The sequence below is a fragment of the Ursus maritimus genome, unplaced genomic scaffold (assembly GCF_017311325.1).
Source record: "Ursus maritimus isolate PB19 unplaced genomic scaffold, ASM1731132v1 scaffold_4, whole genome shotgun sequence".
NCBI lineage: Eukaryota > Metazoa > Chordata > Mammalia > Carnivora > Ursidae > Ursus > Ursus maritimus.
In genome coordinates this window covers 71,982,442-71,996,620 of record NW_024426552.1, presented here as the reverse complement: position 1 = coordinate 71,996,620, position 14,179 = coordinate 71,982,442, and the positions used below count along the sequence as shown (strand labels likewise).

At 45.6% G+C, this 14,179-nt stretch overlaps 1 protein-coding gene across 1 annotated transcript in view; it reads right to left on the bottom strand.

The window, feature by feature from the left end:
• Positions 1-4,685, bottom strand: part of MB21D2 (Mab-21 domain containing 2) — a 108,496-nt gene extending 103,811 nt beyond the window's left edge. The window contains exon 1 of the mRNA XM_008705151.2: positions 4,452-4,685. Within this exon, the coding sequence (XP_008703373.1) occupies positions 4,452-4,662 (211 nt within the window). The 5' untranslated portion in view covers positions 4,663-4,685. The remainder of the gene's footprint in view (positions 1-4,451) is intronic.
• Positions 4,686-14,179: the final 9,494 nt, after the last annotated feature.

Genomic DNA, 14,179 nt, shown 5'->3' with positions numbered 1-14,179 from the left:
CTGGATAAATCCATTAAGAGAAAAATGTCATTCAAACGCTGGAAAGACCAGGCTTCAAAATGGTCTACTCTGAAGACACAGAAATTGCCCCAAGATACGGTAGGTATAGCAGCACTTGGAAGCACCACACTGTAGGATTGTGGGGTGGCTACGTTGTATTTACGGACCTAAAAGGACACAGGAGCCAGCAAACTACTTTCGTGGAGGTTGCGGGCAAAAGAGAAGAGGGAGGGGTCTCCAAGGGCGTATATGAATTTCTCCAAGTTTCTGCTCACTATGCTGTCCTCGGGACCCTGCATCCTGTTTGGCAAGCAGTATAACATTCAATAAGTAGTTGTTGAATGCAGAGGCATGAGAATATTTATTCACACAAATTTTTGGAAGAAAATGATGTAAATCGATGGATTTATGCAGGTTAGCACAATAGCCAGAGCACAGAAGGAGCTTAACAAATCGCGGTGCAAGTTAGAACTAGTCATGCCTTCCATAGCCAGAGCCTATATTCTCCTAGGCCGCCTCTAGTGGTACTCTCTAGTTCTTTCTGATACCAACCTGCATAAATAATCCAGGCTTAAGTTCACTAGGTTTTCTAGTAATGCCCATTTCTTTAAATAAATAATAAAATCATATATATATTCCTTTTCAGTTTACTAAGTTATCCATGTTCAACAGACGAAGAAACTAAGACCACCCGGCTAGCAAAGAAGCAGACCAGGACTAAAACTACAGATTTCCACATTTTTTTGGAATGGCCATTTTCTCAACCAGAAACTCAAACAAGTGATTTTATCATGGAATAAAATACTTGAACTCAGACTGTTCCAAAAATCAGCTCAGGTGCTGCTCGGATCACTCTAACACTGACAGCTGAAATCAGAAACAAAATCCTGAAAGAGGTAGCAATTTTTTTAAACAAAGCCCGTCCTCTGGACTTAGTGCATTTATTCTTAATAGTTTCTCAAGTAGGAGAAAAGGAACACATCTTAGAAGTGGCGTGTTGTGAGTTTGAGCAACATCTGTACTATTTATTACCCCTGAGACCCTGGGTGGGTCTTCACCCCAGTAAATTCCAATAGCCTCATCTGTGTAATGGGAAAGCAGTAGCTACTCTTAAGTCCATGCAAAGTTCCTGGCACTGAGAAGGCCGTCAGTAAATGACAGCTGTCCTAGTAACTATGCCATAGTAGCTACCATTTGGACTGTAGGTTAAGTGACTGCTTGTCTCCTTCCTGGCTTCTACAGTTTTTGCATAGCCCCTGCTCTGCATCTGTTCAATGGGGACACAACTAGTCTCCATCCAACCTCGCCAGGGAATAAAGATAACAAAAGAGCTGGCAGAGACATTATGCAAATACCAAATATTATTAAAACATTAATGAACTCTGGCAATTTCCCTGAATTTTGATAAATGGTGTTTATTATGCACTGCCAGCCTCTCACACAATCTGGGCTCTCAAATATTAACTAGATAATAACAGCAATCAGTCTCCTAAAAGACCAAGGTGTACAGAAATAAAGAGTGAGTCTAGATGTTTCCAGCCAACATCTGCCTCAAAGGAATCAGAAACTCTGTACAAACACAGAATGTCCAGACAGATCACAGAGACCGCAGTGACCACCAACAGGCTCAGACCAACTCCACAGCCTATTAAGAACCCTGCTTTGATAGGACAACGGACTTCCCTGGGGCTGACAGGTCACTGATGATGACCACTGTCTACCATCAAGTTGCCTCCAAGGTAGACCATACAAAAAGCGTCTGAGAAGGGGGGTTGGGTCCAGACTAACAATTTTATACAGAGAGAGTGGCGGCTCCCCACCACCCCAGCTGCCTAAAAACAGAGGTAGGGTTAGCCACAGCTCCATTAAAGGGGCTTGCACCAAATGCCTCCACCATTTCACTCCGTGTGAGGGGATAATGTTTTTAAGCTGCTGACCATCCTCGGGTACACACAGCTCAGATAGAGACAGAACAAAGCCAAGACGAGTTGCGCCCCCCCCCCAATAAAAATTCCCAGAAAAGAGAGCCTGGTGCCACCCCAGTGACACCTTAACAAGCTAAGGGTCATTAAGACACCTCATTTGCATATTCATGAAAGACTCAAGGCTGTGGCAAGTGAAACAAAGTGCACAAAAAGAGATTTTGTTTTTTAAGCCAAGCGAAAATCCGCTTTAGAAAAAGTAAATCCACACGGGGACCCTGGCTGTCGCCAAACCTTCACTTGTCTACAGCAGCCAGCACCTCATTAAAGGAAAGCAGAGAACTCACAAGTGAATGCAGCACCACACACACAGGCAAGCGCTTTGTGCCATCTGCCTTCTAGTGTCCAGAGGGGCAAAAGGCTTAAATGACCTCTCCTGAATTTTCTCTCCTGCAGGTGGAAATATCAAATTCCCAGGGGGGCAAGAAAAACTTCTCTGGCAAGGTCAACGGGATAAAAAGGAATAGAAGGTAATTTAGCTTACCTGCCAACACAATGCCTCTGGTGATATTAAACGCACGTACACATTAAGCACCTTGGAATAATTCACCCTTCATATGTGGGGGAAGGTTTTGCTAGATCAGTGTCTCAGCCACGGGGTTAGCAGAGAAGTTCCCAATGAGCTGGGTATTTGAACTTACCCCACCTCCTCCTCTCCCCTCCCATTTTCTGTTCCATGATTATCCTGAGTGATGGTGACCCAGCACCTTTCTCTAGAAAACCACCTAGTACAGGAGACATCAGAACTGATGCGGGGGCTGTAACAACACAATGGCAGACTTCCATTATTTATGTCAAAGAGAAAGGCCATGATTAAGCAACTGAAATCACTGCCCTGAGCCTTCTCCGTGTATCCCCACCCTCCTGACAATCGCTGTGCTGGTTTTCAGATCTGGAAGCTCACTCCCACCAGGTCAGGGAGTTGTTTAAAAAAAAAAAGAAAGAAAAGAAAAGAAAAGGAAAAAAGAAATACATTTAATTCATATAGACAGTTGAATGGTCGAGGAGCTCAATAGAGAGCTTTTCAACTCCATACAGAATTTAGGACATACTTGGCCTGGGTGGAGCAAAAGGTAAAATCCAACCTCAAGTTTTCACATACTTTCTCCAACTTCCCAAAGCATGCCTATTACCGGCCCCCAGACGTTCAATCTGTAAAACCCCCGACTTGGACTTGGGCTTCGGGGAGGAAGAAAACCGAGAGGGAAGAAGGTACCCTATGACAGAACCAGCAACGACCGACAACCGGCTGAAATCCAAGTATATGGGAGCAGAAAGGCAAAAAACTCTCTCTGCCTCTGGGGTCAAAGCCGTTTTTCAAAAAAAATTTCCACGACCCTGGAAAACGGGCTGAGGATGGATCTGTAGAGGGCACAGAGCCCCGTGTAAGGACAGCCCTACACTCGAATCCCAGTTCTGAGCAACGTTAACGGCCAGGCCACGTACAGCATGCCCCCAGGGTTGCACTGGTGGAGCCGCAAGATACGTGGGAGGGAGGCTCCCAGCAGCCGACACTCAGTCTACACCCTAGTAGCAATCATTCGAACGACAGGACACTTGAACAGGGATTTGGTCTCCGGGTCTGCTTAATTATTTTCCGTTACACACCATCCGACAATCTGTTGAAGGACCTGTAGGTGCCGGGCTTGGGGGTGGGAGGGGCGGCATTATTCTACCCCCGCTGTCTCCGGGGTTCGAAACTCAAGGCGCCTAGCCCGGCCGGCGCATGGACAATACACAAAGAGGAGGGAGCTGGCGCTTCTTGGGGTCCGAGCTCTGAGCCTGGTCATTTTCGAGCTGGGAATTAGAAATTCCGAGCTCAGCAAGAGCCTTGAAGAAGCACAGGAAATGCTTCCGAGCGCTTCAAAGGGAAGTCGATTTGCAAATCAAAGTTGCAGGAACTCCGGGCGCCCAGCCTACTCGAGCGGGTTACTAGGGAACACCCAACAAGTTTGGTCACCGGGGGCTTGGCATGACAGCGCCGCGCCGCAAGACTAGAGAAGCAACTTGTCGCTCGGGCGCGGAGCCAGAGCCCCGAGCTGTCTCCGCGCCCCAAGCTCAGGACTGGACCCGAGGCTCGGCGTTCATCCGAACCTCCGGAGCCAAATACCTTCATTGAAAGGCGTCTCCGGGTCTCACCTGAACCGCGCTGCTTCCAGGGGCTTCCCTCCCACAGAGAGCTGTTTCACCACGAACACTTCACCTGCTTTACAAGCCCCCCGGCCGGTGAGAAATTAACAAAAGAGCCAGCGAACGGGGGTAAAAGGGGATCCGGCGCAAAGTATACTAAGGAAGGGAGCTCGGCTTGAGGCGGAGAAAGAAGGGAAGAGGCGGAACAGAGATGGGTTCTACCACAGGCACCCGGCTCCGGCAAGGAAACCAAGAAGGAAAGAGAGCACAAGAAGGGGGAATGGGTTCTCTGCCCCGCTTCCCATCACACACACACACCTCCCCCTTTTTCCTCCTTACCCAGCATGGAAAAGATGAAGTCCTTGGCTGTGTGAATCTCCAGTGCTCTCTGGTCGTCGTATTCCCGCTGGTCGTGCTTCGTGAATTCTTGGATGAGTTTGTTCAATTCCTCCACCCGAGCTCCTGACCTGAAATCCAGCTCCGGGAACGTTGGCTTGTTGTTACAGCCCAGGGAGGCTGCCTTGCTGGCGGTGGGAGCCGCCATCTTCATGCAAAACGCGCCGAGTAGCAGCTCCGCGGCGGCAGCAGCACCCACCCCCGCCCCCCACCCCGCCCCCCCGGGCCTCCTCCCCTAGCCGGCTCCCTGGCTGCGGCCCCGGCCCGTGGGCGGGCTGGCGGGCGGGCGGCCGTCTAGGCGGGCGGTCCCGGCTCGGTGCGCTCCGGGCGTCCCGGCTTCGGCAGCAGCTGACTGCAGCGAGGGTGCGTGTGTGGCCCCGACACCCTTCCCTGCGGCCCCACGGCGGCCCCGATGCTGCAGGTCCCTGCCCTCCCCTGGCCCTCGCTGGCAGCGGCGATAGCGGTGGTAGAGCCAACCGGAGCCTCCCTCCGAGCGAGGAAAGTGAAGTGGAAACAATGTGAAATTCACCAGCTCTGAAATCAACAAGCTGCCGGCTCCGGTGTTACGGAGCCAGCACCAGCGTCCCCATTTAAAGGGACAGCGCACCCAGTGGAAAGAAAAATAAATAAATGACAGAGGTCTGCGCGCCTATGCCACTTGCCAATCTCTACTCAGGCAGACGTGCGAGTTGTGGACGTATTCTTTCTTTACCTCCACCCCCTTTGGGGGCAGGGCTTGCCAAGCTCATTCAAGGAGAGGGGAGTCTTCCTCCCTCTGAATTTAAGGGCGGTGTTCTGAGCCAGGACATCTCTACGGGATCATTTCCATCTCAAAAACTCCAATGTCTTAGATGGTGAAGGAACCTGCCTTAAGGAATATGAAACCAATCTTCTGCCCTTTTCTGCATAGATTGCCAAACACGATAGAATTAAGTATATCAATAAAGAATGCCCACCACGTGCCATATAGACACTCCCATTAGCCACTACGGTATTCTTATCTTTGCCCTAGGTAATTAATTTTCCTGGAAACACCTTTTTCAACTTAACATATAATGAGTTAATGAGGCACAGCCTGCTCTTAGAAAAACTAAAGTATGGGTGGGGGGAGGGGAGACAGAATGAATGGCCCCAGGTTCACAATGCTTGTTGAATGCCCAGGTGAGAATTCTCTCATTCAACAAATACCATTTGAGCACCCACCAGTTGCCAGGCAGAGTGCCAGAATGTGGGTGGATGGACTGTGATAAGACAAAGGAGTTCTTGCAATGGAGTTATAGGTACTTGACAGGGCAGGTTCCACTAAGTCATGGTCCTTTTAGATAGAACAGGATCTCACAGCTATTTTTAGTGTTTATGAGGTTTCTGAGGCAAACACTTAGAAGGCCTATTGGTTCTTAGAAACCAGTTATCTTCCTAATTCTCTAAGATCCATCTCTTCTCTATTCCACAGTCCCTGATTCAGATAGGAGTTTTTCATTTTCTTACAAGTTCTCACTGCCAAGAATACAAACTGTTTTGTTAGTCCAGGTTCTGCCATGCTTTTCCCCATAAAAGGGAAATGGTAATTCCTATCTCCAAGGTTGTTTTAATGATTATATGAGATAAGTGGGTCAAGCACTTAGTACAATGCCTGACGTAATAACTAATTAAATGTTAGCTGCTACTACTGTTGTTATAAACTTAATCCTTTCCCTTCTTCAATCTGTTCTCCATATTGTGGCTCACAGTGATGTTTACAAAACACAGATCTGGCCACTGACATTACCTTGGAATTTCTCTCCCCTCCTTACTCTCTTCTCAACCTTATACCAAAGCCAATTCCACACCTACCTTTTCCCAGAAGCCTTCCCCAACGACCCCCCCCAACCTGGTCGGAAAGTCCCCTCCTTAGGACCTCCGCCACACTGTTTGAGAAACTTTCAGGTGGCACTGATGAATTCTGACCTTGCTTTATCATTGTTAACGCAAGTTTCAAACTATGAAATTCTTTAGAATAAGGACTACATCGTATCCATCTTCATATTTCCCATGGCATTTAACCCTGTACGAAGGCCCTCAAGGCTTACTGAATTGAGTAACGAGTGAAGAACTTTGGCAGAACCAGTTAATTTCTTTTGCTTTTGGTTTCCTTCTTCTTGAAACAAGCTTTCTCACCCACTCAATATTAAAGAGGATACATGCCCCAAATGCTGGCTTCTGCAGGTCTGCTATAGCTGCCCTGACTTCTCATCGGAGAGGGTTATTACCATTACCTGGGCGGTGGTATAAGCTATGTGAGTGATTGGAACTCCAACACAAATCGATCCACTCCCATCTGTCAGTGCTTCTCTCGTGATCAATGGTAGGCATCTGTGAGACAGCGGGCTGAGGCATAGTCATTCCACGGATCGGAAGGATACTAGCGCACCCATGCAAGTGACAACCTCCAACCTACATGATGGCAGTTTGAAATAATTCCGGCCAAAAAGTCAAGACACTTTTTTCATTGTTAATTTCCAAAAGCATAATTAAGACATTGCTCTTCTCTTGTTTCTACCCTTTCTTGTGATACTTCTATTCACAGAGAGAAAACAGGTAGTTAGCAGAAATTGTTCAATTGTGCCTTAGCCCTGGGCCTTGGATGTTTTGAAGGAGTGAGTCAATAAATGGTCTCTCTGTTCTTCTGCATTGTCTGTTCTACTTTACATGAGCCAGATCAGAATTCGATGAATCACTGAACTTTAATGAGCCTATATGTATAGAGGATGTCCTGAAGAGAAATCAAAATACCTTTGATATGATCTTATAGAACTCTGATAAAATGGTATAAATATCTCCCGCCGAATTGGCAAAATAAGAAAGAGGATGAGGAATCATTTCCTGAATTGGGCTCTTGGGAGGCTTTCTAATCTCTGGGCCCTAGTAAACTCATGAGCTCCTCAAGGGCAAGCTTTGTAAACACTGCATTTAATACAATTCCTGGCCCATCTTATGACCTTAACTAGTATGTTTGAAGGAATGAATAAATAAACGAATGAATGACAAATTAATATCATCTCGCAAAGTCCAGGAAGTCAACATTTAGGTGGTTTTTGCTAGAATTACATATCTCAGTGTAAGCTATCTATGGTTTCCCAACAATCACTTAAGAGTTGTTCTAAATAGGGGCGCCTGGGTGGCACAGTCGTTAAGCGTATGCCTTTGGCTCAGGGCGTGATCCCGGCGTTCTGGGATCGAGTCCCACATCAAGTCCCACATCGGGCTCCTCCGCTGGGAGCCTGCTTCTTCCTCTCCCACTCCCCCTGCTGTGTTCCCTCTCTCGCTGGCTGTCTCTCTGTCACATAAATAAATAAAATCTTAAAAAAAAAAAAAAGAGTTCTAAATATAGGTATTTCTGCTTGAATTTCATTAAATACTTCTATTTTCATGACTTGTGCCCCCCTTGTATGTTATATGGCCTAAAGAAGGAAAGGAAATAGAGGGGAAAGTGAGGCAAGAGAGAGAGAGAGAAATTTTTAGAAGATATTAAAGAGTGTCCCGGTCCTATAACAAAAGTGCACATTTCCAGAGTTTTGACAAATGACTCAGGAAAGGTCAATGGAGTTTACCACGTAAACAAGCAATAAGGAGGGTCATTCCTCTACTTCCTCCTCCAGCAGCAAACAGAGCAAAGAAATGAACTGCCTTCCCCAGCTGCTGTCCCACTTAAAGGTAAAACTTGCCCCTCTACTTTCCCACTCCTGAATTTTATTCGCTTGTGAAAGCAGCCTTCTTATTGCTTCTCTGGGGCTGTTTGTTTTTAAATTCAGCTCTAAAGTTCTGTGGCAAACTCTCGGCCATGAATAACTGGGCTGTTCAGAGCATGTATTAAAAATAGCAAGCTCCACATCCACATGATGGATTAACAAAATATAATTTTAAACAAAGTGGCTCTGGTCTGACAGAGATTTAAATAGCAGCCCAGGCTACAAGATCTGGCCTTCTAGGGTGGTTGGATTTTCAAGAAAAGTCTAACAAATGGAAGTGGCCCAAGCTTCTTAGATTTGAAACTGTAAGCAGCAAGAAGAGAGACAAGCATCACAGACATGCGGAATGTTGATGGTAGGGGGACTTGGGGAGAAATCCCATCCACCATGTCTATTTTGCAGATAGGAGAACTAGGGCACAGAAAGGGAAAGTAGACCTGCCCAAATAGTAGAGACGGTGCAGTTTCTATTTCTCAAATGAATTTCGAATTTAGTAAACATTTAATGTTTCCAGGCCACCAGAGGGGCCATGGAAAATCCCCTGAAATTTGACCAGAATTCATAAAACAAAAAGAGGAGACTGGCCCTTGGGCAAAATGCACTCCTTGCTCTTGAAAGTTAAATCTCAGTAAACCAGGAATTGCTGTCGTTTGGAATTGCTGGGCCACTGGTTTTTCCCCACCATCAGGATGAGCTGAGCTGAATATCCTTGGCATCTCATAAAGTCATTCAGGGGCACGAAACCCTGCTGGGGAAATTTTATCTCTGGTGAGATTGGGCCCTGGAAATGTTAGTGAGGTCCCCAGAACAGCGTGGATAACTATTTGACTCAGTCTGTTCTTTCTAACAAGGTGAACACCAAGGGAAGCGCACCCCCTGTGACCCATGCGGTGGTTCAGAGGGCCCTTCACCACTGTGCCCGGTAGCCCTGAGGCCCTGGGGGCTCTAGCTGGAAAGAAATTGTCGCTGTGTAAATTTCTGCACCCAAATCTGTCCTTTTATTCTCTCGTCCTGCTGTGCTCAAGGAGCCAGATCTGTACCTGTGGGAAGAAAATAGAGTCTAGGAATGGAGATAACACACTATCTGATAACAATTATTAACAATTGTCATTTCTTACAATGATAGAACACTTTACAGTTTAACTGAGCACTTATCACAGAAATCTGTTTGTGGATCCTCACGACCTCCCACTAAAGCAGGTGAGTCAGGACTGTTATTCTCATTCCAATTTTAGAGATAAGAAACTGAGGCTCAGAGAGATGGTGATTTCTGCGAGGCCCCCAGCTAGCAATTGTCATCCTTCAGCTCTCTGGTTAGATGTCATTTCTTGCAAATGGCTTTTCCCCAACCTCTTCCACCTGCACACCCCCTAGTCTGGGTCATGTGGGCTCCTTACAGCCGCTCATCGCCTTTGGTTCTGTCACCAGTCTTTCACAAATGCCATTGTCGCTGCCTGACAACTCGTCTGTGTCCCCCACAAAAATGTACCCTGCATGTGTGCCACGGCTGTGTCCTTCTTGATCACAGATGCATTCCCAGTGCTTATCGCTGGCGCTGGCACATAGTAGGTGTTCAATAAATGTTTGATAAATGAAAGAGGAAATGAATAAGCAGGTGGCTGGTTGCGGCCCCAGACTTAGGTTCTTTGCATCGGACCTCAGACTGTGTTGTTACCAGAAAAACACCAGCAATCTCTTCTGTCTTAGAGAGCCTTACACTTTACCCAGCATTCCACACGCACCATCGGATCCCAAAGCTCGAGTCGAGTTCCACCATGGCAAACAAAACCTTTCATTTCTCTTCTCTCTACCTTAAAATCTGAACACAGATTTTCAATAAATTTTCTGACAAAATAACTTAAAAAAAATTAAGTCAGAATTTTCAATTCTCCCTTCTCTTGGGGAAACCGAGTCTGCTGGATCTCCTACGTCAGGCAAGAAAAAGCAACTGATTGATTGCTCTAGAAATCCTCTTTCTACAAATGCCTTGACCTCATCAACTGTTCTGGGGAAACTGTGGGGTCCCCCATACCAATCTCTGGACACTGCTCCGTCCCCTTCTAGCTGTTAAACTTGCCCCAAGGCCCAGCCCCACACCCTGCACTTCAATCCTGTCTTCTATAAACCTTGGGTACTGGGTCACGGGCTGAGGGGGGAGCACAATACCTTGTCAGTGTAGACTGGAGATATTTGGTTTGGTTTGCTGTGAATGATTGAATGAAGGGCTCTTAGAGGGAAAATTTATTTATTTTTCTGGATGGCTATAGAAAGTGGAACAAGGAAAAATGGACAGCAGTTAACAGAAATACAGGCTTTCGCTCAGGATACAGGAGCATTTTCTAAGGAGGGCCACTCCACAGAAGATGCTGCCTTGTGAGTTCATAAACTCTCCTACACGGGCAGTATTCAGGGCCGTGTTGCCCACTTGTCATGGTTACAGAAGAGGAGGTTCCCGAGTTGGTCAGGAGCTTAGGCTCTGACTCCTGAGGTGCCTTTCAGGCCTGAGGAGCTATGACTGGATGATTTTTACCAGTTAAGATAACAACTGACAACTCCTTTCCTGCAAGGATCCGCCTCACAACAGACTCTGGGTTCTGAACTCTTCACACGAGGTGTTTTATATCTATTTTAACCAAAGACCCACGATTGAAGATTGCATCTCCCTTTTTCTAGGCTTAAAATGTATTCATATTTCATTGTTTCTGGCTTTCCTACTGTCCAATTCTAGCAGGCTATTTTTTCCACCCCATGGTATAGACATGCCACAGACATCACACCCACGTCGCACACCCAAGTCCCCGTTCCAGAAGCTCTCACGGAGAAGAAAAAAATAGGTATTGCCTTTAACACTTTTATTTACACACTTATGTTATAATGATAGAAGCCGGCTCTCTGAGCAGACCTATAAAACGGAGCAGGGAATGGTAGTGATGCCTGTTTTGTCTTCTAAAGCCTGTGGGAAAAAAAAAAAAAAAAAAAAGATTCTCTAAACCCAGCAGTATATAACAAGCTTATTTGAAAAACTTGGCTTTTTTCCCCCATGCCCAGTGCAGAACATGAATAGAAGGAGTTATTTCCCCTGATCGAAGACCTGGTGGGTTGAGTTGTGGTCCAAAGCTTATTTTAAATCCCAAGTTGCAAAACCTGGAGAGAGGGCATCTGATGGGAATACTGACACTCTTCCAGCTCTGACAACATTATCACACACAACCCTAGGTATACTTCCTGGACCGTGCCTTCAAATTATGCTTTCTCGATTAGTCGTTTCTGAGCATAAACACACACACACACACACACACACATACACACACACCAAAGAAACCCGCAAATTCTCCAGTGCGCTCCATAGTCTAGTGGGAAAACAGGAGAAAAAAGAAAAAAAATATAAAAAAGGAAGAAAGACAGAAAAGAAAACCCCACAGCCCCCTCTCTCTATTTAATTTCTAATGATTCATGTCTATTTAAACTGCCCTGGGGATATGAGTATGTGCATTTTATTATGATTTGCCTCATAAAATTTTTGGAGGGAAGCGGGAGTATATAGATATGCATTATGAATCAATACATTTGGATAAAATCAGTGGAACGGAAGCCAGGAGACTGATGGTAGCCAGGCTTTTGCCCATTAGTTCGTTCCATGATTGGTGGAAAAGCCTCTCCTCATCTCTGAAACTCCTTTTCCTCAAGTGTCAATGAATAGAATACGGTATCATCCAGGCGTGACATTCCGGAACTGTGACTTTGACATGAAAAGACAAATAAAGCAATCTTGTGCTGGGTACAATTTCTTGGTACATTTTGTTTATTTGTTTATTTTTCCCCAGTCTACCCTTGCACAACCTGACATTCCATGGGAGGACATTCCAAGAATTTTTTGTCTTTAGGATGCCAGCTCTGAAAGAATTCGCCTGAAATGGGAAGAGGAGAAGCTATAAGTGCATTAAGACCCCCTCCTTGGCACATCTTGGCAAAGAGCCTCTTCTCCTCTGCTGGTGGGAGTTGACGCGAGCCCTGCAGCCGAAATTTACTCAGCAGCTTGGCCCCGGGGCATAGATATATGACCTCTGTGTTCTTAGGGCCCAGGCAGGGCCCAGCAGGTTTGTTCAGACTCCAGAAATCCTTTCCCCCACAGGATGAGAGGAAACAAAAGATACCCAAAGAAAGCCCTGCAGGAAGTATTTATAAGAGGCTGCAAAACAGCTATAAAATAATTTCCTGGCCCTAAAATTAGAAGCAAAGGTTTGAAGTTCTGAAACCTAGGTGCAGGATAAATGAATGTACGGGCCCTTAAAGCTGACTTGTAAAGCACTCGTGGACAAGGAATTGTAGTTCTGGTAAACCTTAGGGAGTCTATTNNTTTCCCTACAACTAAGATATGGACAGAGTTTCATCTTAGAAATGGAGGCTGAAGTTTTCTTGAAGTGCTTTGGAAAAGAGCAGTTTTATAAAGCTCAGGTAGTAATTGATGACAGTGTGATTTGTAATGAAAGAAATTAAGACTATCAGGCAATAAATAATATTCCAGTGTGTACAATGACAAAAAACAGACGCAAAATTGAGGATATTATAGCCGTGCATCAAAATGAAAAATGTCAAAGAAGGGTGTGGGGGAGTTGAGAGCTCTACCAGATCAAAATCTTAATCGTACAGAAGAAGAAGATAATAAAGTTCATGGGGCGCCTGGGTGGCTCAGTCATAAAGCGTCTGCCTTCCGCCCGGGGCGTGATCCCAGGGTTCTGGGATCGAGCCCCACATTGGGCTCCCTTCTCCGCTGGAAGCCTGCTTCTTCCTCTCCCACTCCCCCTGCTTGTGCTCCCTCTCTCGCTGGCTGTCTCTCTCTCTGTCAAATAAATAAATAAAATCTTAAAAAAAAAAAAGATAATAAAGTTCAGTGAATGGAAGTGGCTTGCCTGGGGGAACACCCAGAGTGGCAGGCCTGGGACTTTTTTCTGCCATGTGTATCAGCACAAGAGCCAGGGCATGCGAGGGCAAGTTCAAACCCAGCCAGTAGCCAGCGGTGGTGTTTTCCATAAAGCTGTCTTTTTTATTCATTCTTTTATTCAGCAAATACTAATCGAACTTCTATTATGTGTCAGGCACTGTCCTAGGCAATGGGATACAGCAGTGAACAAAGCGAAAGTTCATGTCTTCCTGGAGCTTGTGGTCAAGTAAGTCCCTTAGTTTAAATGATAAACAGGATATATTGTGCTATCTCTATCAGTCAGTGTTCTTTGGAGAAACAGAACCAAGAGCACATACGTGTATAAAGAGAAATATTTCAAGGAAATGGCTTGTGCAGTTGTGAGAGCAGCAAGTCCCCAAAGCTGTAAAGCAGGCAAATCTAAAGTCTAGAGGGCACGTTGGCAGACTGGAAACTCAAGCAGGAGTTGATACTGAAGTCTTGAGGCAGAATTTCCTCCAGAAAACTCTGGTTTTGTTCGTAAGACCTTTCAACTGATTGGTTAAGGCGCACCCACATTAAAGTCAACCGTAGGTGTCAATCACATTTACAAAACACTATCTTGGCAATACCCAGATTAGTATTAAATAACTAGGTATTATAAATCACTAAATTAAATAACTAGGTACTGTAGCCTAACCAAAGTGACACCTAAAACTAACATAAAACTAACCATCACACAATCTACCCAACAAACATTCATTAAGTGCTTATTACATGTTAAGTTCTGCAACAAATCATGCTCAGTGTTTGCCCTCTAAGGGAAGGGCGGAAGCCATGTACTTAAGTCAAAAATAAGAATATGAGGCCCTACCGATCTGGAGAACAAGAGTGATCTTTGAAGGTCTGGAAGAAGAAACAGTGCTTCCAGGTAATGAAATCAGGAAAAGCTGAAAACACAAAAGACAGTTGACCTTGTCCTTAAAGAATGGGTAAAATTAGAACAAGGAACACAGGAGGGTGAATTCCTAGTGGAAGAAAGG